This window comes from Equus caballus, chromosome 5, assembly GCF_041296265.1.
Source record: "Equus caballus isolate H_3958 breed thoroughbred chromosome 5, TB-T2T, whole genome shotgun sequence".
NCBI classification, from domain to species: Eukaryota; Metazoa; Chordata; class Mammalia; order Perissodactyla; family Equidae; genus Equus; species Equus caballus.
In genome coordinates, this window is record NC_091688.1 from 58,584,579 (window position 1) to 58,609,194 (window position 24,616).

The window sequence follows — 24,616 nt, forward strand, 5'->3', positions numbered from 1 at the left end:
TTCCTTTAGTCTCAGCTGACAGTGTTTCTACTGGTATAATTCCATCTTTATTTCTGGCTTGTGCTGAGATGGCTGCTTAAATCCATGGTTCATACCCATACTAATCTCCTCATCAATGCTTGTTCAGCCACACCCATGGTGTTCTCTTCAGTACGTGTTTCCACGTGTTTTGCAATGTGGATAGGCTGAGAATTTTCCAAGTCTTCAAGTTTGGATTCCTTTCTGCTTAAAAATTCCTTCTTCAATTCATCTCTCTCCTCTCACCTTCTACTATAAGCAGTTAAGGAGGACCCAAAAGGAGGACCCAAGCTCCACCTTCAATACTTTGTTTAGAAATCTCCTCAGCTAAATATCCAATTTCAGCACTTGTAAGTTCTGCCTTCCCCCAAACACTAGAAGATGAACCCAATTCAGCCAAGTTCTTTGTCACTTTATAAAAGGATCACCTTTTCTCCATTGTCAAATAACACATTCCTCATTTCCACCTATAAATTTTGGGGGGAACACATTCAGTCCAAACAGTTCAACACGACAGTGCTACAATCATGCATAGTCATACACTTCCACTGTTCGAAAGGCAATCCCAGAATCATTTCTTCTAAACCACAGGTGGTTCTGTGATCAATAACCAGACCTTTGATAAAAACGTCCATGGTCAACGCCAATTTATAAGATACTCTAAGTCTCAGTGAATGAAGCATGCTTAGAAACCCAAATAGTTAAAGCCTGCTGGCTGAATTAAGTACAAAGGAGCTTCAGCAAAATGAATATGCTACAGAATGGGTCACTGTGAAAAGACAAGTTTCCCAGAGGGCTGGGACGAGTTCTATCTGCTTCTGTGGTCTCTCTCTCCTTGCTGATGACTATCAGCTATCACTTTTCATTGATGCTCATGTGCCTCCTTACAGCAGCTCTTCCCCCACTTGAAATTTGTTACTTCTGGACTTTTTGAGGTATAAAAATCAATAATTAAATTCATTAGAACACTATGTAAAGTAAGAATAAGCATACTCTGAGAATGAGAGCCTGAAGTTGTGGGCGTCTGTGACATTGTGGACCCCAGTGAACCTGCCCTCGCAGTGTTCCCCACCTTGTGCTGTCCTCTCTCCTTAAGTCTGGGCTGGAGAATGCAGTGGAAGTAGTACTGGGCCAGTTCCCACTGTAAGCCTTAAAAGGCCTGGAAGCTTCTGCTGCTGTGTTCTTGGGAGCCCTGAGAAGTCGTCTAGCTCCCCTAACAAGGAAACTACTCTCCCAGATGAGGAGAGAACCACAAAATACAGGTAAGAGGGAGAAGCTGAGGCACCACTAACTCACCACGCGACTACAATCACACGCAGACCCCTGGCCAGACCAGCAACAGAACCTCCCAGCTGAGCCCAGCCCACAGAACTGTGAGCAATCATCATCAAATGATACAATGCTCTTCCAAGCTACTAAGTTTTGAGGTGGTTTTATACAGCATACAGCAATAGATAAAAGAGGTCTTCTTTGGGACATGTGACATATAGAAAGTTAAAAAGATTAGACATGACAAAGGCTGATACCTACTGACTGCTGTGGTTATAAGGCCCAGGCTCTGCTTGCTGCCTGACGGAATAAAAGACCTAATAGGTACAGGAATGGCTGAAGAGTGCAAGCCAGCCACCTCTGACGAGCCTCTTCATTCCTGAAGCCATGAGTTAAATGAAACAGGAGAAGGTATACAAAAATAGCTAGCACCCAGCCTGGCACATGGTAGGCACTCAAAAAACGCTTATGAGTTCATTCATGTGTTCATAAGGCAGGGACGTGAATGCGAACACATCTATTCAGAGGCACTATAGTGAAACAGTTAAGATCATTCTGGAACCAGACAGCCCGGCCTCAAACCCTGACTCCCACAATCACAAACTGTGGTTGTAGACAATCTACTTAACACTTCTCTGTCTGTTTCCCCATCTGAAGATGAGGATAACAGTACCTACCCTCACAGGACTGCTGTGAAGGTTAAATGAGTCATATGTTAAGAGCTCAGAAGGTGCCTGGCACCTGGGAAGGACTGGGTAATGGTTGATTGTGAAGGCTTTCATGGTGTCTGTCCTACATCTCAGACTCAGGCAGGCAATTACTGTAGCTTCTATGCTCCAACAGTCACAGTATTTACCTTTAAAGATTTCAAAACTGAGAAATTATTAATTAGAATAATTAAATATCACTTTTAGTCCCTTCTCTCTTTTCTTCTGAGTTTCTCCCCCAAATACAGTCAGATCAAAACTCACCAGTCTTTGGTGCAATCCTGGAAAAGTTAGCATTCATTGTGAGAATGGGGCCACAAAAAGTGACAAGTGAGGTGAGTGTAGAGAATTACAACTCAAATGTGCCGAGACTCCAGGATGCTGTAGGGAGCACAGGGCCTGGGGTTGTGACGCGCAGGAAGGCACTGGTTCCTCGTGGCCTTGAGCAGGTTCCTTAACCTGTGGTTCAGGGCCCTCAACCCCAAAGGGGTGGCACCTGCCCCACCCAACAGGGCAGTGAGGAGGAGAAAATGAAACAGTGGAAAAGCCCTTGGCAATCCCTAAGGCAAGGGGCAAAGGTCAGGAAGTATCTTAATCTTATGGGGTCTCACTTTCAACAATGAGCTTTGCTAAAAGTTTTCAAATGAGCCCCAAACCCCATTCCAGCCAACAAGGAGGACCACTGCAAGTACCTTTTATGAGAGCTAACAGAAGCATATTTTCTTTGAGAAGCTAAAGAACAGACATTCTTTTGACAACTCTCAAAAATAGCTCAGTTGATTGAGTAAAATCATCTTTGAGAACAAAGCACAAAAAGAGCTCGCCATCGCTCTGCAGTGAAACCCAATAGGTCGCTGCTCCAGAGAAGGCTTCACAGAGAGGGAGGGGGAAGGCAATGGCCTGATTCCGTTGGGTCTGATGAGGACCTGCTGTTCTCATCCCCGGACTTGCTCTTTGTCTCTTCTCATTCCCCCTTCCCTCCTGTCTGCTTCTACACTTTACAAAAGGGCTTAGAAGTTATATTTCTGGCCCAGTGATTCTTCCAGCACTGCTGGGTTTAGACCAGATTTAGCGCAAGGATCGGCGGGTGACTGAGCCCACACAGCGCCAGCAGGCAGAGATGCCAGCCTGCTCCAGCTCACGCAGACTGGCTGTCACATGGCAGCCGGCCCTGCCTGAGGGCTCCATTTGTGAGTACAGACATCTCTGCTTTCCCAGCCATCTTTCTACTCCATAACCAGGGTCTCCTGTGAGGGACAAAAGCGGCCTTATTGAAGGCAGGGAGAGGAGGAAAACAAAGATCCCTCAAGAGGAGCCGAAAGGAAGACACCAGGACCACCACACCCCCCCAGGGATGCTGGAAATGTGCACCCTTTGGTCTCCCTGGGAAGCTGAGGTTAGCGGCTTCAGGGTTAGCAAGTAAAGACTGGGCAGTTGTTGGTCATGGTGAGGACAACCATGGGAGGTTTACAGCAAGCCTGTGGGTCATACATGCAACCTGTCCTGCCTCTCCCACCAGGTCTGCCCCTGGCCGGCAGAGTGATGAGGTGAGGTACCAGGGCTGCCACCAATTTTCTCAACATCCACAAGCATCCTGTCCTGGGGCAGTTCTGTTTGTCCCCTCCACACCCCTACACTGATCCAGTATTAGAGGGAGGCGCAGGTGGTTGCCCCACCACCCTGGACATCCTCCCCTTTCCCACCCTCACAGGCGGGACACAAACCAACAGGGCTGAGGCCACAACACAAAATCGTAGCGGGCCTCACTGCTGGCCGGTGTCGTGGGTACTCCTTTTACAGAGTCCCAAACATCACTCATCTCTACTGTGACCAGAGCTGGATTTCCCTCCACCCCTTAACCTTCAGCAAAGCCTGTCCTGTCCTGAGAGACTGTTGCCCGCTGGGCTTTATCACCACCACTGTCTGACACTCCCCCGTCCTCCTGTGTTCCCAACGCCCGTAGCCAGGCCTGTGTCAGCAACGGTCCACCACACAGCGGTGCGCTGGGCTCTCCCCAAGGGCCCGTGAGCTCCACTAGCTCCAGAACAGCGCTTTGAAGGCAGCCATCCTTGTGTCTCTGGAGCCCCTGTTCTGGGCTCTGCACATAGCAGATAATACGAGTCTGCTGGTCATTCTCCAACGGCACATGTGGGGAAAGAAGGCCGTCTGAGATGAACAAACAGCAGTGATGGACTCACCTTTAGAGCCCTGCAGCTACCTGCCAAGGGCCCAAAACACTTAATTTTGCTGCGCAGAGCACACGAATCAGAAACTGATTCCCTCCAAGGGTCGGTCAGGGGAGCAGCTGCCTTGAATGCTAAACCACTGTGTCCTCGGGCAGTACAAGCTAAGCCAGGAGAATGAAAGAGGGTACATGCTAAGACTGAGATGGTTTGGCAGCATGACCCGGCTCCAAACCGGGGTCGGGCCAGCTCCCTGGGCCCCAGCCAAAAATATACAAAGACCATTGTTCTGACAGCCACTAAGGTGCCCTTGCGATCCTGGGTGCTTTGCCAGCTACGATTACCATGGCAGTAACAGCCACCATTAACTCAGAGCTCAGCACATGCCAAGCAGGTTACACACAGGGACATGTAGTGCCTGGAGGCAGGAGAGCCCAACGAGAGGGCAAAGTCAGACATCCCAGGCTATTCACGCGCCCGGTACTCCTGAATACCAACCATGTGGCAGGCTCCAGGCCAGGCACGGAGGAGGGAGACACAGTCCCTGTCCTCGGGAGTTCAGTTTGTAGAAGAAAACAGACAGAAAAACAGGCTACTAAACACAAAGTAAGAGATACCATAATGGCAGCATTAAGTCAGGCCCGGCTTCACGCCATGTGGGTGAACCTAAATGAGGCTAGCAATATTATTCTGTACAAATTACTCAAATCTCCTAAACCCCAATTCCCTCTTCTGTAATGTAGAGGTTAATAATACCTCCATCAAAAAGTTCTGTGAAGACTAAACCTGAAAATCTATACAAAGTGCTTACCTCAGAATAAATAAATGATTATCACCCTCTTAGTTAACCACAAAATAATTAGATTTTATACACAGATGTAGAGCGTGACATCTCCACATATTTCTAACTTTATCTCTTGCACACATTTTCAAAACACTCCACCCATTTAAGTTTGGAGTCTCTAAACTGTACTTAATTCTTTCCTGGTGAGTTTCTAGGGCGACCATGTAATTTATTGCCCAAACCAGGACATTTCTCAGAGTGAAAAAAGGGAACAATTCCTAATTCCACTGGGACAAGATAGGCAAACCAGATGTACCATTTCGGGCAAAATGGAACGACTGATCACTATGTCCATCGTTTACAGGCTGATTCAGGGCAAGGTCAGCAGCCATCACCATGCACCTTTTCTCCATCACTTTTGGGAGCTGCCAACAACTTTGAAGCAGGCCCAACAAAATCACACCCTGGATGAGAGCCAGCAACTGCACCAGGCCATCCAGAAGTCAGGGGAGTCCATGGACATGAACACCCCGCACCACACACACACACCCCCGCCTCCCCAAACATGAAGAAAAGAGTCAGACCCTGGTCCTGGCTCTTGGCACCTGTCATCACCCCTCACCTGCTGAAGGCCAGCTGTCTCCTAGCAAGGTATCAGTAGTCCTTCCTGCCCCTGAATGCCCCCCCTTACCTCAGGTGTCCCAAGCTGTAGAAACGGGACTCGCCGTCGGTGGAGCGGACCACCTGCAGTGTGAACATGGGCTGCAGCTGCCTGAGCTCCAGCAGGACGATGGCCAGGTAATGGATGAAGAGGAGGGCGTCCACGAGGGAGACTGCGTATTGCACAATGCCCTGGTAATTTCGGTCCCGAGAGTCCAAAATGCGGACCCCATAAAAAAGCCAATAGGAAACCACAAAAAGAAAGATGAGGACCAACAAAAGGGCACGGAACACAAATACTCGCGGCACATCAGCCCTTTGCTTGCGGAAAAAAAGTGCCCAGGTCCCGATGAGCAGAATGAGGAGTTTGAATGCCACAGAAATAAAGAGTCCCTCACAAATCGTGCCACAAGGCTCCAGCTCATCCCTCCACAGGATGGGGGGTAACAGGATGAAAGCAATGGGGGTGAGGAAAACTAGAAGTCCAAGAACCGAGGCGATGGTGAGGCCCAGGTAGCGCTTGCAGTCCAGTCCCACGCTGTCCTCCATGTCCTTGCTGATCCTGGCAATGTCCTCCTGGGATATACTGTGCTCTGAGGTGCCTGTGATGGCCGTGGTGGTCTCTCCCCAGTTGTCATCCTGATGGGGAGGAAACAATGAGGATGAAGACCCAACAGAGGAGGTCATTTGTACAAGTCACAAAGCAAGTGCTTGGAGACATGGTGGACACGGAGGGGTCACCTCACTGAACCAACCCAACCACATGGGCTTCATAGAAAATGGAAGCTTAACCCTTTAAATACAGGAATTTGTTTAACTTTAACAATTTTCATTGAAATTTTTCAAAATGTATTACACATTTACCCTTTCAAACAGAGAAAACATAGTTTAACCTTTTTGTGTGGTTTCTTTGGGTGACTCATTGCTACAACATCGATTATCATCTGCTGTACTGGAATCGCCCAAGAGGCCCGGAGGGGCTGGGGTTGCCTGGCCCGAGATAAACCCTCCCCTCATTAGACTAACATGTGGGCGCTCACCTGTGACATAAGAAGCGCACCCTCTGCATCTTCTCAATTCATGGCTGGGTTATAAAGGCTTGCAGAGTCCAACTTCAGCAAGTGGGGAGTATTATTACTACACCCTCCAGCTGCTCCAAAGAGCGCAAAGCACCGCGGGGGAGCGTACAGTGCTATGTACCGATCAGAGCTTACCTGCAGCCAGTGCCCACTTTCTTTTAAATCTCCATGATGTTTTCAAGACCCATTTAATAAGTATCAGCGTCGACATTTCTCATTGAGCAAGCTAAGCAAATTCAAGTATCTATGGCCAGGACAGCTCAAAAATCCCTCACCAAACACACATTCTCATAACAAACTGAACATCAAGGTCAGAGAAATACCAACAGTATTATAATGTGTCTCTCTTTCACTTTCTTGCTTTCTCTTTTTAAACTCTGAGGTAGTTTCCAGTTGGAGGAATTAGTCTCTTCATTTAACAAGATCCAGTTGTTCGGATTTTAAACTATTTTGCTATGTCTCTGGCAACTGTGACTCCATTCCAGAGCAACAAAAGAGCACGAAGGCAATGAAGAGCCACACAGGCTCCAAAGAGGTTTTGCCTCCGAGATTTCTGCAAACGATTTAACTTGGAAAAACAGTCAGGCATAGGGGAAAGGTGGGTGAAATTAACGTGTAAGACACCAACTAAGAAAAATCTAGTTTAAGTTAATAGCTGAATCAGCAAGATAGAGATCTCATAACCAAACAAGAACCTTAACTACGGTAAGGACCAAAAAAATATGACTTATGAAATGTATAGGTGATGGCAAGGAGGGGTGGTGGTGGCGAAAGTCTCGACCTACGAACAAATGGTTTGTCAACTTGCAAAGTTACAAGTTCACATACAAGGAGAGAAATTACTATTTAAGACAACAGCCAAGAGCAACCAGGACTCAAACACCACTGGGAGAAATAGAAAATGGTATAATCACTCTTGAAAACTGCTCTAGCAGTTTCATATAAATTTAAATATACGCTTAACTTTATGGCCCAGCAATTTTACTCTCAAGTTTTTATCCAAAATAAATGAAAACATATGTCCACAAAAAGACTTGTTCAAGACTGTTCTTAATAGCTTTACTCATAATAGCCAAAAACAGTGCAACCCAAATGTGTGTCCAACAGGAGAATGGATAACAAACTGTGGTATACTCATACCATAGAATACTACTCAGCAAAAATTTTTAAAAAATGAATTACTGAAACACATCAAACATGGATAAATCTCAAAATCATGCTGAGTGAAAAAAAGTCCAAAATAAAAGAATATGATTCCAATTATATTAAATTCTAAGGCAGGCTAAACTAATCTATAGTGACAGAAATCAAAACAGGGCTTGCCTTGGAGGTGTGGCGTGGGGGGAGGGACAGACTGAGAAGGGCATGAGGGAATATTCTAGAGCAAAAGAAACATATATCTTGACCTTAGTGTGCATTACATGGGTTTATTCAACTGTTAAAACTGTACACTTAATATCTGTTCATTTCTCTGTGTGTAAATTGACCTCAGTTTTTAAAAAAGGAAAAAATCATCAGCAAGAGAAAAAATAGCCACAAACTCAGAGATGAACAACTTGCTTTAATAGAAGGTGAGCTGACAGGCTAAGTAAACTACTTTGTAACACTCTGAGTGAAGGTAAATACTGGATTCCATGTTTCGTACTGGGCCCAATATTCAGTTGACCCTCAATCCTGAAATAATTATCACTAGTATTGTGGTAGTGTTTGTTGACCACCACACCACTCTGACTTAGCTACTCACTCTTTGTCCTGCCAAAGAGTTGCTAACTAAATCCCCTAACCATTTGAAGAATGTGTGCACATCTGTGCCTAAAAAATGTAGATGTCCAAAGGGTCCTCTAAGCTTGAGGTTCTTAGAATAGAAAGGATCTAAGATCTTCTAATCCAATCCTCTAGATTTTCAGTGAAGAAACCGAGCCCCACAAAGTTTGTGACTTCCCAAGGTCACATAGCCACTGAGAAGGACAGCTTCCAAATGCCCATTTCAATGCTTTTTCCCATCACATCATCCTGGTGTAAATACCAACAGCTTCCCAATGTAGCTTCCCACTGAGCTGCAAGATGTAGAGAAGATGCAAAGAAATGCCTTCACAGTGGGCCACCAGCACCTCTGAATCCACATCTAGGAGGAAACTGACCCCCTGCAGCATTTAAAGACAGTCCAGTCTTAGGATTGGCCCTATCCACCCAATCATCCAACCAGCCCTCCATCCCTCTGGCCGTCCCAGAGCCACATAAGGCAGTGCAACAGTGAGTACTGAAGACATCTACTCATCACTGGACAAAACCCACCTTCACCCCACAGCTGCGGCTTTGGGTTCCAAGAGCACCTTGTGGGCTCTAAGAAATTCCAATTTCAGTCCATCCATCTGCTTATAAACGCGTAAATGACACATGCTTATCTATAGTCCTATATATTTATAGCTATGTGTGCCTACATCGGTTTATTTGGAGCCAAGGCTGAACATGCATATTTCAAGAGCTGTGGAGGGTGTGCAAACATGTTTCTGACTATAGCTCAGATGTTTACTTAAGTCAGGTGGCCTGCCAGATAGTTAAGACCCAGAGAGAAGGACGTATAGAACGTTTTTAAAAAATTAATAAATTGCCAATATTTAAAAATTGGGTGGTTTCACATAAAATCCTAATTTCCAGCTTTTCTTAAATATTACAAGACCCAGGAACTTTGAATTCCTGCTTTCCTGAGTAGTAACGAGTGCCCAGAGCTGAGGAGCTCTGTTCCCTTGACCCCAGACCCCATCTCTAGTTTGCCCCAGACCCCATCACGCCATGCCCAGGCCCTGACACTGAGGCCGCACAGATTGCTACTCATCCCCAAGCTTGCCTGATATATTTTTGCCCCTTCTTTGTGACCCAGGCCCCACTTCATTCATTCATCTGTGTTTTCCTACCAGGCATCTAAGTGTGCAGCCCCTGGTTTATTTCTTGTACCTGACAGTGATGCTCACTACACGCTGCCCTAATGTCTTTGCTCTTCTTCCCAACATACTCAGGGTTTCTGGAGAGAAAGTTTCCTTCCCTCTCTCTTACTGTTTCACTTTGGAATGAGTCTCCAGAGACTCCAGCCTGTAACTTTTCCCTTCTCTGCCCTGTCGTCAGCCTTGCTGGCTTCTTTTCAGTTCAAAGCAGGCCAACCAATCACACTTCGGAAGAATCCCCAAGCTAGCCAATGGCAGGACAGGCTGTCCTTAGACCAACAAGAAACCACAGGACATAGATAAACTAATTAACATGCTAGAAAAATAAAGATAAAAACCCAAGAGAACCTATTGCAACAAGACTTAGGAAAACATTTACCAAAAAGAGTTGCGATTAAGTGGCAGTGTGCTTACAGACTGCCTTTGATCCTTACCTGAACTTCCTCCGTCCGAGTAGAATCATTTGACAACAGGGGCTCTCCAGTGGGAGCCTGAATGGTGACAGATTTTTCTGACCCTCTGCCATCTTTATTCCGGGAGGATTTGTGTCTCTCTCTATTTCTTTCTCTGAACAACAACAAAAAGATAATCAGCAAGCACATTTATGCTATGTTAATTAACTCTAATCAAAATACATTATAAATTTCATTTTGAATTTAGGAAAATTCTACATACACACACACACACACACACACACACACACTCTCGGTGCCAATACCCACCCATCGCTACCTCTCTGCAAGGACTAAACTGATCTTTACTCCCTTAGTATTTTCTTTCTGCCATTCCAAGACCCAAAAGAAAGACTGTCACTCCTTCTCTACCAACATTGATCATACTTTTTCAAAGCCTAAAATTGTGAATTTGAGAATTTCTGTAGCTAAGGCATATTTTATCATAAAATTACTGACTTGATTTGGTTATAATTTGTCTAAATTTATTTTCTAGGACTCTTTTATTGGGACAACATTGCAAAATATTTAAGCTCTGGCATGTTCAAAAAAATCTGGGACACACTGTTACCTTACACCTTTGGACAAGAAGAGAAGAAAGGAAATTCTAAACCAGTACAGAGAATCATTTACTTCTCATTCTTACAAATTCAAAACTAAAAGTCACTCCGATAGGTTCTAGCTGAACTCAAAGACACCCAAAGAAACAGACAAAAGCCTGGACAAATGTCACCAAGAGCTGCGAGGGCAAGTGTCTGTGTGTGTTTTCAGGCCTCCAAAGGAAAACAGGCTGCTGCATCATTTTACCCCAGACAAACTGGGTGGTCTTCCAGGATGTCTGTGAAAGCACCCTACCGTGGGTCAATCTTGCAAATCACTGTGCAAAGCCCAGAGGTCACAACCTGGGCCTTAACCACCTACGGACACTGGTGCTCCTGCCCCCAACTGTGAACAGACAATCCAGGAGCCCCCACCAAGGGAAGCGCCTCAGGGGCCAAGAATAAGTTCCCTCAACCTCCTGTCCCACAGGCCGCCTTGATATCAGATCTCTTTCCTGCAACCACTTGCCCTCATTCCCAAGGTCTCTCAGGCAGGACAGACACATTGCACACAGACTACGGGGACAAAGAGTCAGATCTCAACTTTGCCCCTGCTGGATGTCTGACCTTGGCCAAGTTATTCAACCTGCAAAACCTTCGTTTCCTCATCTGTGAAATGGGGATAATGAAAACACCACACAGATAATGCATGCAGTGCTCAGCACAGGGGTGTGAGTATGTGCTCACTAGGCAGTAGCTATTCTATCAGCCAAGGGCAAAGAGCAGTGACTTGACTTGGTGAAGCAGAGTTTGTGTATCTTGGAGAAGGAGATGGAAAGGGAACTGTTAACACACAGTCAAACACCCTCCGCTCCACAGCACACCTCCTACTAACCTCCTACTTAGCTAACAAAACCACACGCACACTTCCTGTGGTCAAACTTCTACCTCATCAATACCTCCCTCAGATAAGCATTATCTGCCCTTCAAAGAGCGGGTGGGCCTCCACTGCCCCAGAGCACAATTGATCACCACCATCTATGGATAAATCAGAGTCTAGAAATAGCTGTATCCTGATCAGCTCGGGTGTTCTGTTCTAACCAGGCAGCTAGGGAAACAGCCGCCTTGAGAATTTGTTTGTTTACCCAGAGACGTATCGATCAATGCCACTCTACTCCTCACCCCAATTGACTGAGCACTTTACTAAGTGCTTTATTAATTTCATTCAATCCTAACAATAACCCTATGAGGCCAGGATTACTGTCCCCATTTTACAGATGAGGAAACTGAGGCTCAGAGAGGTTAAGTGACTTCCCAGTCATAGGAAATGGCAGAGCAGGATCTGAACTGAGGTCTGTTCCCAGTGCCTCAATTCATACCCACTACGCTGCAGTGATCTGAAGAGCAACTGGAAGATCTAGCAGCATAAATGTCCCCAATGTCAGCCTCACAGCCTCCACTTGAACTGCTAAAGCTACGAGATCTGCCTCTGGAGCTTTTGCTTGGAGTCACGATTGGACTGTGACCTTGGAGAGCACAAAGCTGTGCCCAACACTCTGGGCTGCCAAAGACAATCATTTCAAAAGAATTCACTGTGAGAAACAATAAACAATTTGGGAGAGATTTCCCACGTGCCTGGTCAGTCCAGAATGAACTGTTTAGACTAAGTCTAGAACCATTGGTCCCCAGGGCCCCACCTCGGCCAGACCGAGGAGCCTGCTCTTCTGTCTTACTGTTTCCACGTTCCCAACTGCTCTCACATCCATCACTCTCTCTGCCGTCAGCCAAGTCCCGTGCTCCCCCAACTCATCTAGCTATTCACCAGTCCCACGGGTCAAATCCTGTGATCCACCGGAAATCAAAATTCTTTCACTGAGTGCCAATTCCTGGAGCCTGAACACTACCAAGGCAGAAAGCAGGTGGGGAGCCACGCAGGGCTGGAAACAGCCTCTCTGGGTCCGGTCATCACTCTGCCCTCCACCCTTCTCAGTCTGGCTCTTAAAGGGCCCCATAGCACCCAAAGGAGAAGTGATGGTCTAATAATTTCCCTGGTGACTTCTGGGGTGAACTAGATAGAGTCTATCTGATATCCCCAGGAAGGCTTCTCATCCCCCAGAGCCAGAAACCCTAAACCAGTGTTTCTCAAACCTGAGTGTGCAGAGAAATCACCTGGGGTGCAGATTTAAGTGTAGATTCGCTGGCCCCACCCCCGGGGGATTTGTCTGGAAGGGAGACAACAGGCATCTGCATTTCCCACCAGCACCCCAGGAGAGGAGGTCGCACACAGGTGGTCCAAGAAAGTTCTCCCAAGGCGCTCCCACCCAAACGCTCCTGGGGGAGGGTCGTTGGAGGGACTGCTTGGAAGTCAGCCTACTTGTGAAATGCCCTGTATACAGCAGGGGCTCAATAATGGGAGCTATGAATGTACTGCTCAGCTGTATAATGTTGCAACATACAGGGGCTTCTTTATTAAAATAGCTTTAAGTGGATGAGGCTGGGAGAAGGGCTCAGGACAGCGTGTAGCAGACCAAGTGACACCTCGAGCCATGAGCCTCCCAGACACTGCGGCGCGAGGCGTGGCTGTAGAGCTCATCCCATCAACTCAATGTGGGCTGCACGTTTGCTGCTCCTTGTTGTCAAGGGAGCAAGACCCGTCATGCGGCTTTTATAAAAATCACTGGTCCTGAATTACTGCTCCTGGAAGGTCTCTGAGCCAGTCCAACAAAATAGAGAAGTCTAACAAAAATACTGCCATCCAGTGCCTTCCAGTTTGCAGAGCTATGAGCCACAGAATGGCTGCTTCACTGCAGTGGGGACCCCAATGTTCATCCCCACAGCTCCAAACGCTGCAACTCCAAGGACCGGCCAAGTGTCCTCCGGGAGAGGGCTCCCCAGTGGTGGAGATGATCAGTTCACAGTGTCCCAGAGAATGGAAATAGGGGGCTGGAGGAGTAAGGCTACCAAACCACTGAAAGGGGTCTTACAAACACATGCACGCTTGGTGTTTCTCCAACTCTGCCTAAGTGGCCTGGTCTGGATTGCCTGTGTGCCTTGGCTGGGCAGGTGTGTCAGCCACGGGAATCTCTGAGTCTGTCTCCACACAACACCTGCCTGTATGAGTAAAGATAAGTATATTTGTACGTGTGTGTGTGTTTGCACGCGAGAGGGGTGGGAAGAGCAAGCAATAGGAGGTAGGAGGCCCAGGCATGTGTCTGTGCCTGCATGTGTGTGTGTAAACACGTCTATTTAGGTGACTCTTGAGCTGAGCCCCAGGGGCTGCTTAAACCCCCTCTCGCTCCAGCCAGAATCCCCATCAATCCCCACACCGTTCCCACTTACAGTCGGCACTTCCTGGGAAGATTATTTCGCTCTGTTTCTGTTGTTTCTCTACTTCTATTTAGGGAAAGCCGGCCCCACCGGTTACTCCTCCCTTTCCTTCTCCACCACCCACTACCTGTGCTTTCTCGCGCTGACTGCTGGGGCCCAGCTGGCTGCTTCCTCTCAGCACTGACGGGGGTGGGAGGGCTGGGCACAGCGCAAACTGGCTCTGAAGCAGCCTTGGAACAAAAGCACCAACTCCCCCACCACACGGGCAGCCCTCTTTTGGACAAAGAGCTTTAGCACATTAGTCACATGAGTTACCCTTCATTTCTCTTTTTTTTCCCCCTACCGGTAACTCCTGCTGCTCTCCATCCAGCACAGCCTGGGGAAAAAGCACAGGCTTCCAAAGGACCAACAAGTTGGGCTGAAACCTGCCGAGGGCACCTACTAACCCTACAGCTTCAGGCAAATAACGCTGCCTCTCTGTGCCTCGGTGTCACCACCTATATAGCATGGGGGGATCACTTCCCACAGTGCTAGGACTGCTGTGAGGATGGGGGATGATGACTGAGGGTCCTCGCAGGCACTCTCCAAGTGGTCACTAACATTATTGGCAGCCGCGTATTTAACTCAGGGAACTGGTGCTCCAAACCCGAAGCTTAGGCGAGGTCGGCTGGGGTCTGCACCATTTTCCCAGCGAGTTAACTGGACACCCTCTAGAGGCAGCAGGCATCACAAAACCAGGCCACTAACCTCTTTGTTGGAAAAGAATGACTTGTCATTTGCTTGGAAGTCAGCCAGTCCTCCACAGATGATCACAGTGGCTTCAGGCATATCAAGTTCAGTGCACCTCATTATTCCTCTCTGAGTTAGATTTCCACTAAGATTATCAAAACCCAAGCTCCCTCCCCTTTCTTACCCTTCTCTTCAAATTCCCGACAAATCACTGAGCAGAGCGGCCTTCTCAGGGGCACTCCTGGGTGAGACAAGGTCCTTGGCTGGGTCTAGGGCTGCTCTCACGCCTGTGGGTACTATTACTGCTTAAGACTCCTGAGGCCCCGACTAAATACTCCCTGACACATACTATCTACAGATTACAACCACTGCCGCACGGTTACCACGCCCTCCAGTGCCTTCAGTCAGAGACTTCCCTACGTGTGGGTGTGTTTTTTCTAAAGAAGCCATGGAGTGCACCCATAAATCTCTAAGGGGCATCCCCCCACCAGAGCTTTTCTGAGGAGGCATTCACTGACATTCCTCGATTAATGTATTAAAAGTCTCAGCTTCTATTATCATTTGCCAGGTACTTTCCACATAGATCCAAAAAGGCACTAAGAGTTCTGCATGCTGTTTTAATTGAAAGTTACAGTCCCTTAAAGTGACCACAAGGGTACTCTGCGGGATCGATTTCTGGGGGTCCCAAAAGGCCCTAAGTGTGATAGTCTGGACACGGGTGTAGACAAAGGAGGCCAGAGACAGTTCCTACTCAGAGTACAGCAAGGTGGCCTCCTCTGTTCATCTCCAGGCACCCACAGAACCCCAAATTCCTACTTCCATCATTGTGGCATGGAGGAGGGGAAGGGTGGCACATTGACAAGAGAATTGCTTTTTCCAGTTGGGTCCAAAGACTTGATATTTTAAAACAGCTGTTTCTGGTATTTTATAATTAATCTGATATGTTTCCCCGCTGGGTGAGATCTCTGATTGCATCTTTATCATCCGAGGCTTTCCGCCTTTCTCAGGACACGGGCTGTGCTGTGTTCCTTTCGGCCTCACTCAGCAACATGCCTTCTGTTCCCCACACTGACGAGAAGGGCTCACCTGAGCTCCTGCACCCGCCTGTCTACATCTCTTTCCCCAGTTTTTAGGAACATAAGAACAACACATGAAAATTTAGAAAATAATGAAAGTTTCAAAAAAACCCCACCAATAATCCTACACTCAGAGACAGACCTGGTCAATATGTCAGCTAACATTCGTCTTATCACAGGAATATATAACTATTATGATGTACAAAGTTTTGACTCTTGTTTTTCATAACACGGCCTCGTGAACATTTTCTCACATCATTGAACAACCTTGAAAACCTTTCTCTTATACTCTTTTACTCCATTCGTATATTTATTTACAAAATACACACTTGAAAAAGACTGAAGGGGTACAGAGAGATAAACCATGAAGGAAAGTTCCCATCAGTGAGCGCCTCATGTCCAGCCCCTCCCTGTGGATGACCACTCCTGGCAGCTCGGAGGATACCCTTCCAGACTTCTTTCTGCGTGTGGACATCCACATGGGCTCGCAAATAAATCAGTCAATTAGATACATATATCTTATTGCTGTTTTACAAAACAAAAAACCACTCTGCATTCAGTTGCTTGTAGGAGGAAGTACCCAGTCAGGGACACACCATGACAATCACCCTTGTTCCGAGCCTGTTCAGGGCTGTGACCCCAGGTGGGCCTTTGGGCTGTGGCTACGTGGGGCCTTTGAATGTGATGCTGAAATGCCAAGGTCATTAATAGCATGAATACAGCCAACGGGTTAGTGACCTCCTACTATGTACTATGTTAAATGCTTTACAAGCATTATCTCATTTAATTTTCTCAATGGCCCTGTCAGAGGGGCATTGCCAAACTCATTTCACAGATGGGGAGTCTCAGTAAGTACAGCACTGCAATTTTACCACCTGCATTCTTAACTAGCCCAGTACCACCTCTTCATTCATTTGTTCCCTCGTTCCTTTACTCACCAAACTTTCTGCAGGTCTCTAACACAGCAGGCCCTGTGAATACCACTGCAGACCTGTTCATTTTGCACAGAGGAGGGGGAATTTGGCCCCATCAAAACCCAGGCTTGTTCACTGGGAAGACCAGTCAGAGAGAAATACGGCGCCAGGCCAATCCCCCCACTTCAGTATATAAGCCTGCCGGCGAACGCACAATGGACAGTGAGTCAGCAGCTTTGGGTGAAAAGCAACAAATTGACACTTTTTTTTTAAACCTTCCTTTGCATTCTTGGTAAAGCTTTGGGAGAACTGTCATCTATGAGAAGTACTTAGAAATGAGAAACATTTCCACTGCAGGGAGAAACTTTAATTTAAAATCAATTGTGAGAAATTAAGGTCATCAACTGTAATGGCAGCTATAAAATGTAAATTGGTGGTGTAGTTACTCCCAACGCATGTTAAATGCTCTTAAAGCTCTGCTTCTCACGCATCACTGGACTGAACTTCCAGCATCAACAATGCTGCCACCCACCCGGAGTCACCAAGTGAGCAGAGACAGCCCAAAGGACCTGCAAGTTTCCCCAGAAAGAAAAGTGGAACAATCAACAGCTTACATACCCTTGTCTGTGCGATTTTTTCGAATGACTTGAATAGTAAGAATATCCAGAATATGTGGATTCGGTATCCATAGCAATGGAGAGCTTGCTCTTGATGAAGGAGCAGGGACCGTTTCTCCTTAGAGGTAGAGAATTTCACCTACAGACTCCTAAAACCTCAAAGGGTCTGGGAATCAAGGAGCCACTCTTCAACAGGAACAAATTCTGGGAAAAGAGGGGAAAAAAAAGATATCAACCTTCTGTGCCAACCTAAAGGGGCTGGAAGACAAATGGCATCAGACACCTCGTCTCTGGGGCCTCTACTACGGACAAGTGAGCCAGGGCGAAGTGTCAGCGCCCTACCTGCTGCACTCACACAGCTATGAGCTTGTCCAGGTGTCTGAGAGGGAGACAGGTAGGTGCCAGGCAAGCCCAACCTCGGCCATAGCAGCGGGGGTGGGGGGACCGGAGGTGGGAGAGGCCTGGCCCTTGGCCATTTCCCAGACACAGCCTCCCCACACAGCTGCAGGCTGGAGGAAGTGGCTCCCCACCCCGACCTGCCCCAGACATGGTGCCCAGCCCCCACTGCTGGTTGGCTGGTTACAAAAACAATAGCCAGGGAAGTAGCTTTTAAGGGATTTGCTCGGAGTTACAAAGACAATTAAAAAACAAATTTCTCAGTCTCTTTCATCCAGGAATCCAAAATCAAAACTAATTTATCTTAGGGAACTAATTTCTTTTTTAAAGAAAAATTATTATCACATTGTCTACAACAGTGAAAAGCTAGAAAGAATCTAAATGCCCCCCAAAACAGAGGAAGAGATAAGGAAAACATAGTTCATCCACCTGAAGAAATATCACACAGCTGTTTAAAATGATAATTATGAAGAATGGAAATTTTTATGATATAACGGTAAATTTAAAAAGTAGGCTATAGGATTGTAGATACACACTGAATCACGATTACAGTTCAAACCATATAAAATCGTTACGTAAGGACAAGGATTAAGAGGAACATCAGCAAATGGAAACAGGTGATTTATTAGTTGCTGGTTCCTGGGTCTTCTCCCACAATTTCATTTGATATTGCTTTGCAATAAAAATAAATTGGAAACATTTCCAAGTACATTCCTGAGCTCCACATGCTAAAGCTTGACTTCTAGAAAACTGAGACCCACAGTTCTGTCTCTCTGCACCCCTCAACCCAGGGCTGGTCTCTGCCCAAAGGGGCTCCTCCTTGCAGTGCCCCTGAAAACTCAAAATGCAAACAGAGCCAGTGAGATAAGTGTGAAGAAAAAACAAAAGAGCCGTAAATGCCATCCCCTACCCCTACTGGGAGGAGGCCAGGCACGTGACCCCAGCAACCCGCTGCCCGTCTGGAGGGACTCGTCTGCAAACCATGGCACACCACCGCAGCCCCCCAGCCTCAAGCTCTGCTCCAGATGCGTTCGCCCTTACCCCTCATTCTGCCTGGATATGAGGTGTGGCACTTCTGTGGTCTGTGGCCCAGGGCGAGCCTCCCTTGTCCCAGATGTCACAGCTCATCATTTCATTCCTCCTCTGCCATCAAGAGCCTGAGGTAAGCAGGGGGGAGACCTGGGCTCTAGCCAGAGCTCCACACTGTCCAGTACAGCCTGGGATAAGCCACTTAACTTCCTAAGCCTCAGTTTCCTCATTTGTCAAACTGGGATAAATCAAGCAGCCACCGTCCTCACAGGAGGCTGGATCTGAAGATGTAAAAATACAATATCTGGAGAGGGGCTCTAATCCCAGGCTTTACCAGCTTATTAGCCTTGTGACCTCAGCTGAATGATTAAACCTCTCTGAACTTGCATCTGTAAAATGTGAATGACAGGCCTGCTATGAGGAACAAATAGGCTACAACTGTGGACGCCCCAGCACCCGCTCCAGGGGCACTGGATAAATGAAAGCTGTGGCTCTCAGTCCTCCTGTTCTGGTTCCAAAACCTGACATCCTCTGTGTCTCTCTCAGTATGAGAAAGCTTGGCGGGGGGGGGGAGCAGCGCAGAGCCGGTGCCTGTGCTCCCTTCCCTCCCAAGCTCACCTGCGGGCAGACAGGACCCACTGGCATCTCAGCCCAGCGCTGGCTAACCTGCTGTGCACGGAGCAAGGCAGCTTCCCCTGGAACTTCAGGTTGCCTCACCAGAAAATGGAAATCAGGCAGCCTAGTTTGTGGGGTGAGCGTAAATATCAAATGTGAAAACAAACAGTGGGCATTTTAAAAAAATATTAGTTTTGCTCTTGGACTACTGCCTCTTTCCCAGAAGACTTCAAGAGCCTGCTCATCTTTTTCCCCCCTCCTCTGCCTCCCACCATTTTCACCTGCCATTTCAATGAGCTGTCAGCACCTTCGAGTCTCACTTCCTTTCTGCTCGGGGCTTTGCTGCTTTTTCATCTGCTTCATACCTGGCAGACACTGACATCAGGAGGTGAGCCAAGATCCCCAGGCCTGTGCAGAAGAAGCCTCTTTCACTGAGGCCCTTCGCCCTGCTCTCTGCTGACCTGCAGATTCTAACACTCGGCTGCATCGCCCAGAAACCCGACTGCCCTCTTCTACGCTCAGAATTAACCCTCCACAACTCCTGCACTTTTTTCTGTCCTCCAACCCATAAGTCTTGATTCCGTCTTCCATCCCAACTTTTAGCTCATTCTGGCTAAAGGCTGCTGGGGTGTCTCAGAGGCAGGTTGCCTAGGCCCTGCGGAGCTGGGCTGATCCCATTCACGCTTCCCGGTCATGACCCCATGGGGCAGATGCTTACTACTCTCAGCTTCCATTTCTCCCCCGTAAAATGAGGCCATTTATGATCTCTTCCTAGGCTTGTTGTGGGCATTAAGCCAGATTCCCTGTGTCAAGCCCCTGGCACATGGTAACCCAAGTTTCAGTCCCTTCACCCTGTGCAGAAGGATGTCACTCTCCGTCCTCATTAAAACCTCCAGCCATCCATTAGACAACTCCAGGCACGTCCCTCAAAGGAAATCATGGGCTCCCAGGTGCCCTTTGGGGGAGGGCTCTACTTAACTCCGTCAGTGCCCTTGTCCTGTTTCTCTCCCACAGTTCCTGCCTACACCTAACAAAGGGTGGTCTGTATGTGCTGCCACTCCCTTCCTCTCGATTGTTGCCCCAATCCTCCATCCTCAACACTCCACTCATGGCCCTAAGTCGGCCAGAGACTGCTATGAGCCAAATCTAAAGGGCACATCCTCGTCCTCCTTCCCTGGACCTTCTTATCCCATTTACTCATTCATCCACCTGCATATTTAGTAAGCAGCTCTGAGAGACCCCGCTAAGCACTGCCAGGGGCACAGCAGTGACACACGGCATACGGCACATACGCACACATACGGAGCTCCTTGGCTGCCAGAGTCCTCCAATCTGAAGGCATGGGTGCTGCTTCTTCTCCAACACGCCCTCCCTTTCCCCATCAAGTTATTCCTGAAGACTCAAAACTCACCTGTATTCTTCTCCATCCAGGGACTTGCTGTAGTGTAAGCTCCTCGGAGACAGGAGCTGTTATTGTTTACCCACCCCCAGGATACACTGAACATAACAGGTACCCAACAAATACTCACTGAGAGAAGGGATCCCCAGTGCACACTCCCACTCAGATGCCTCTTGCTCCACGCGGGATTACCATCCCCCCACAATTGCTCCCCTGGCCTGTTCTTTCCAATTTCCTCCACTGGGGCAATACACTCCTCCTTTCAAGCCTGGAGAGCCAGCCCTGTGCCATTTCCAATACTCTTTCCCTGCTTCATCCCACACATCCTACTGTCTCTAAGTGCCCTCTCTCCTCCAGGACCCTCCCCTCACTCTGCTGGTTCTCAGCCACCCACCTCCTCCAGGCTCCGCGGACGCAGGGTTAAACTCTTACAAAGCCTGCAGGTTTCCCCGTGAATCCACTCTACACAGAGCTCGGGCCCCTTCTTCTGAGTCATGCTTATTGTTATCACAGCCATCAACTCTTGTCCAAGATCTGAGTGGGGATTAAGAAGAAGCAACAGGAGGCAAACCAACAAAATCCAGAGTGAACGCATCTTAAAAGCTAACCTTCGACAGAGTTAACAGAAAAACTTATCCTCAAGCTTATCGCTGCAATGATATATTTATGACATAGTTCCCTTGCATGCACAAGAAATTAGCAGAACTCAGATGAGGTCAGAGGGATGTCTTATCAGGAAGATAATAAAGTAATGAAAAGCATCAGGTTCCCTGGGCAATAAACTGATAGGTTGCTGCCTGGCCTGAACGGGACAGTCACATAACGGTGTGAATGTGGATCCTGGAATCTAGAACTGTCCCTCTATCTTACTGAACCCTGACATGACCCACACTGTGCGTGGCCCCGGCTGGGCAGCAGCCAGAGCGATGTTTCAAGTCACAATGTGGATGTCACTTCCCTACCTAACACTCTTCCACGGTGTCCCAATGCACTCTGAATAACACACAGAATCTTTCACTTGGTCTGCAAGGCCCTGCCACCTCTGCAGCTCTGCTCTCCTTCTCCAGCTCCAGGTCCTCTAAGGCACCAGCTCTTCGCAGCCTCGGGGTTGTGGAGCTCCAGGCAGAGCCCATACATCTGCTGGTACTCACTCTTTACACTCAATTCCTACTCCGCCCTCGCAATGTAACTACTGCTTCTTTCAAGAGGCCCTTCCTCATCCTGGCGTCTCCATTGGGCCCTTTTGTGGCACCATGTAGTCTCCCTTTATATCACACTTATTGTGTGATTACTGACCGGCTCCTGTGCAGACAGTAAGCCCCGTGAGGGCAGGGACTACCTTCATACTGTCCCTCCAGCTCCTAGAACAAGGGTTTTTGTGGCAGCCTCGGGACATGGAGGGCAGAGGTCCACTGTAGAAGAAACCTTAGAGATTGTCTATTTAAATCCTCAGTTTTATTGGAGAGGAAAAATAGGCAGCGATTAGACTGAGCAGGGATCTCAGCACCAGCAAGAGTGGAGCTGCCTGGCTGCTCGCCCGAGTCACACAGAGCCGCAAAGCCGATATTGCAGACACAGTGAGTGAAAGTCGGCAGCAGTCTCTTCCAGCTGCTATCCGAGGACCCCCTGACCAGCTGCCCTCCCGTCCTTTATGTCTTAGAGCTACAGGCACTGCCCGGGTGGGAGCTGGAGGCAAACACCAGGACAGGGCTGGAGCTCATCAAATCACCTCTCCTGACGGCCAGTGGGAGTGTTGAGACAGGTGCACAGGGCACTTGAGCGGCGTCTTAAATTCTGGAATTCCCAGGCAAAGACGTCAGAGAGCACCTCCCTTACGGTCCTTTAGTAAAAGTAAAGCAAAGATCAATGGCCTCAGAGGGAATCTTCCCCTCAAGTCATGTTCACTCACATAAAATATGCCTGACTACTACTTAAAAGAAAAACACGGTGTTGAGAAAATCATGAGGGAAATAATACGTTACGGTAATGACCATGGTAAACAGAAGCTAACCTTCACGAAAAGGAAATGATAAAAACATCAACAGCTCTGCCTGGAGCTGTTAAGTAATTAAGTGAACTCTAGTCTGGAGGGTGGAAGGTTCCCTAGCAAGGGGCACTGAGATACTGAATTTAAACAGCCAGTCCTCTCCTTCTGCTGTGGATGTATTTCCAAGGGAAAGAAATTTCTGGCGCAACTGTGTTTATACATACTGCATACAATTACTCTGAATATTTGATTTTTATCATACATATGATTCTAAAGGGTTTACTCCATTTATTATTATTATTTCGAAGCTAACCTTTATCTCAAGGCACCCATTTTTAATTGTATGGCACTCAAGGGGAAAATAACAATTTAAAGATTTTTTTTTTCCTTTTTCTCCCCAAAGCCCTCCGGTACATAGTTGTGCATTTTTAGTTGTGGGTCCTTCTAGTTGTGGCATGTGGGATGCTGCCTCCCCACGGCTTGACGAGCGGTGCCATGTCCGAGCCCAGGATTTGAACTGGCGAAACCCTGGGCTGCCGAAGCAGAGCGCGCAAACTTAACCACTCGGCCACAGGGCCAGCCCCGACAATTTAAATAATATTGTTTAGAGTCAACTTTTTCCTCTACAGAGGAGAAGCAATGAGCACAGTTCTGCAGTTAGACCAGCACTCTTCAAATCCTGGCTGCAGTACTTATCAGCTGTGTGACCTCAGATCAAGCTGCTTCACTTTTCTGTGCCTGCTTCCCTAACTATAACAACAGAATTATATTTTACTTACCTCCTAGGCTCACGGTAGGTATCAAATAAGATAATTTGTAATCATTTAGAACAATGCCTAGCAAACGGTAAGCACAACCATTGGGCTAATATTATTATTATTCAGTAAAGTAAAATTTCTTCAGTTAGGAAGAATACTTGTCCATGGCACATGACACGTGTCATTTTCCTTGAACTTATACACATTGTTTCGGTCTATCCCAGTCTCCCTCTAACGAACGCCATTAACTGCAGCTAAATGAGTGAGTGATTTCCATTCTATTCCTTGCAGGCCTCCTTTTACTGTTCCCAGGTCGGAAGTGAGTATCAGAGAGATCAGAGAAAACAGTGTGTGTTTTATTGGGTTTATTTGGAGGACCCCGGGGTTATAAGGAAGGGTGGGAGGAAGTATGGCAAAGTCTGCAGAGCATTTTGCAGATCTTGTGGTCTATAAACCATAAAACATCATCCAGGTCACTGATGTGAAGCTCAGAGGGCTTGTGGCATCTGTGACAAACCCAATGATTGTTTCACTACAACAGAGCTCTTATAAATGAATGATTCTGGGCCACTATTCACAAGGAAAGAAAAGGTCAACCTCATTTGACCCGTCCTGCCAATGATTTCAACTCACCTTCCCAGAACAAGTGCTCTTGGCTCCAGTCATTAAGTCCCTCTGAAACACCTCCAGCAGCTGGGTACAGATTCTGAAGAGGTGAGAATGGTTAATGTTGCTGGGGTACTAGGATGTATATTTGTTTTCAAGTGACCCCCTTGTTCCAGGCTGGATCTTAACTTTAGAAAAATAGATTTCACAAGCACGACCTCCTCTGTAAATCCCATGGTGCTGGGTCCAATGACTGCTGTCCAATAAGTGGGATTCAGAAGGACACTGATGGAGACAGCAGCAGAGGACACATGCACCTTGTCATCAGGCTTCAGGTGAGACCAAAGCCACAAGGAGAAACACAGTCCAGCCTCCAGCCCACTTAATCCTGTCTTGTCCACCTTCTGGAAAATGGCATAGTACAACGCCCAAAACACATGCCACACACAGCTGGTCCCCCAACCACAGCTAATTGACTTTACAGAGAGAGGATGACCCTAATAATCTAAGAGCTTACAGTTTTTGAGCGC

At 47.5% G+C, this 24,616-nt stretch overlaps 1 protein-coding gene across 7 annotated transcripts in view; it reads right to left on the reverse strand.

Annotated features, from left to right (window-relative positions):
* Positions 1–24,616, reverse strand: part of VANGL1 (VANGL planar cell polarity protein 1) — a 52,928-nt gene that overhangs the window by 25,991 nt on the left and 2,321 nt on the right. For 5 of the 7 annotated variants that reach the window (XR_011438747.1, XR_011438746.1, XM_023641372.2 and 2 more), the window contains exons 2-4: positions 17,298–17,500; positions 10,077–10,209; positions 5,653–6,260 (exon numbers count right to left, since the gene is read on the reverse strand). Coding sequence is in view for 5 of the 7 variants with exons in the window: in XM_023641372.2 (XP_023497140.1) it covers positions 5,653–6,260; positions 10,077–10,209; positions 17,298–17,368 (812 nt within the window). In the remaining 2 variants the exon portion in view is untranslated. Of the gene's footprint in view, positions 1–5,652; positions 6,261–10,076; positions 10,210–17,297; positions 17,501–24,113; positions 24,187–24,616 lie in introns of all 7 variants that reach the window. The other 2 variants (XM_070267174.1, XM_023641371.2) reach the window with 1 other exon arrangement.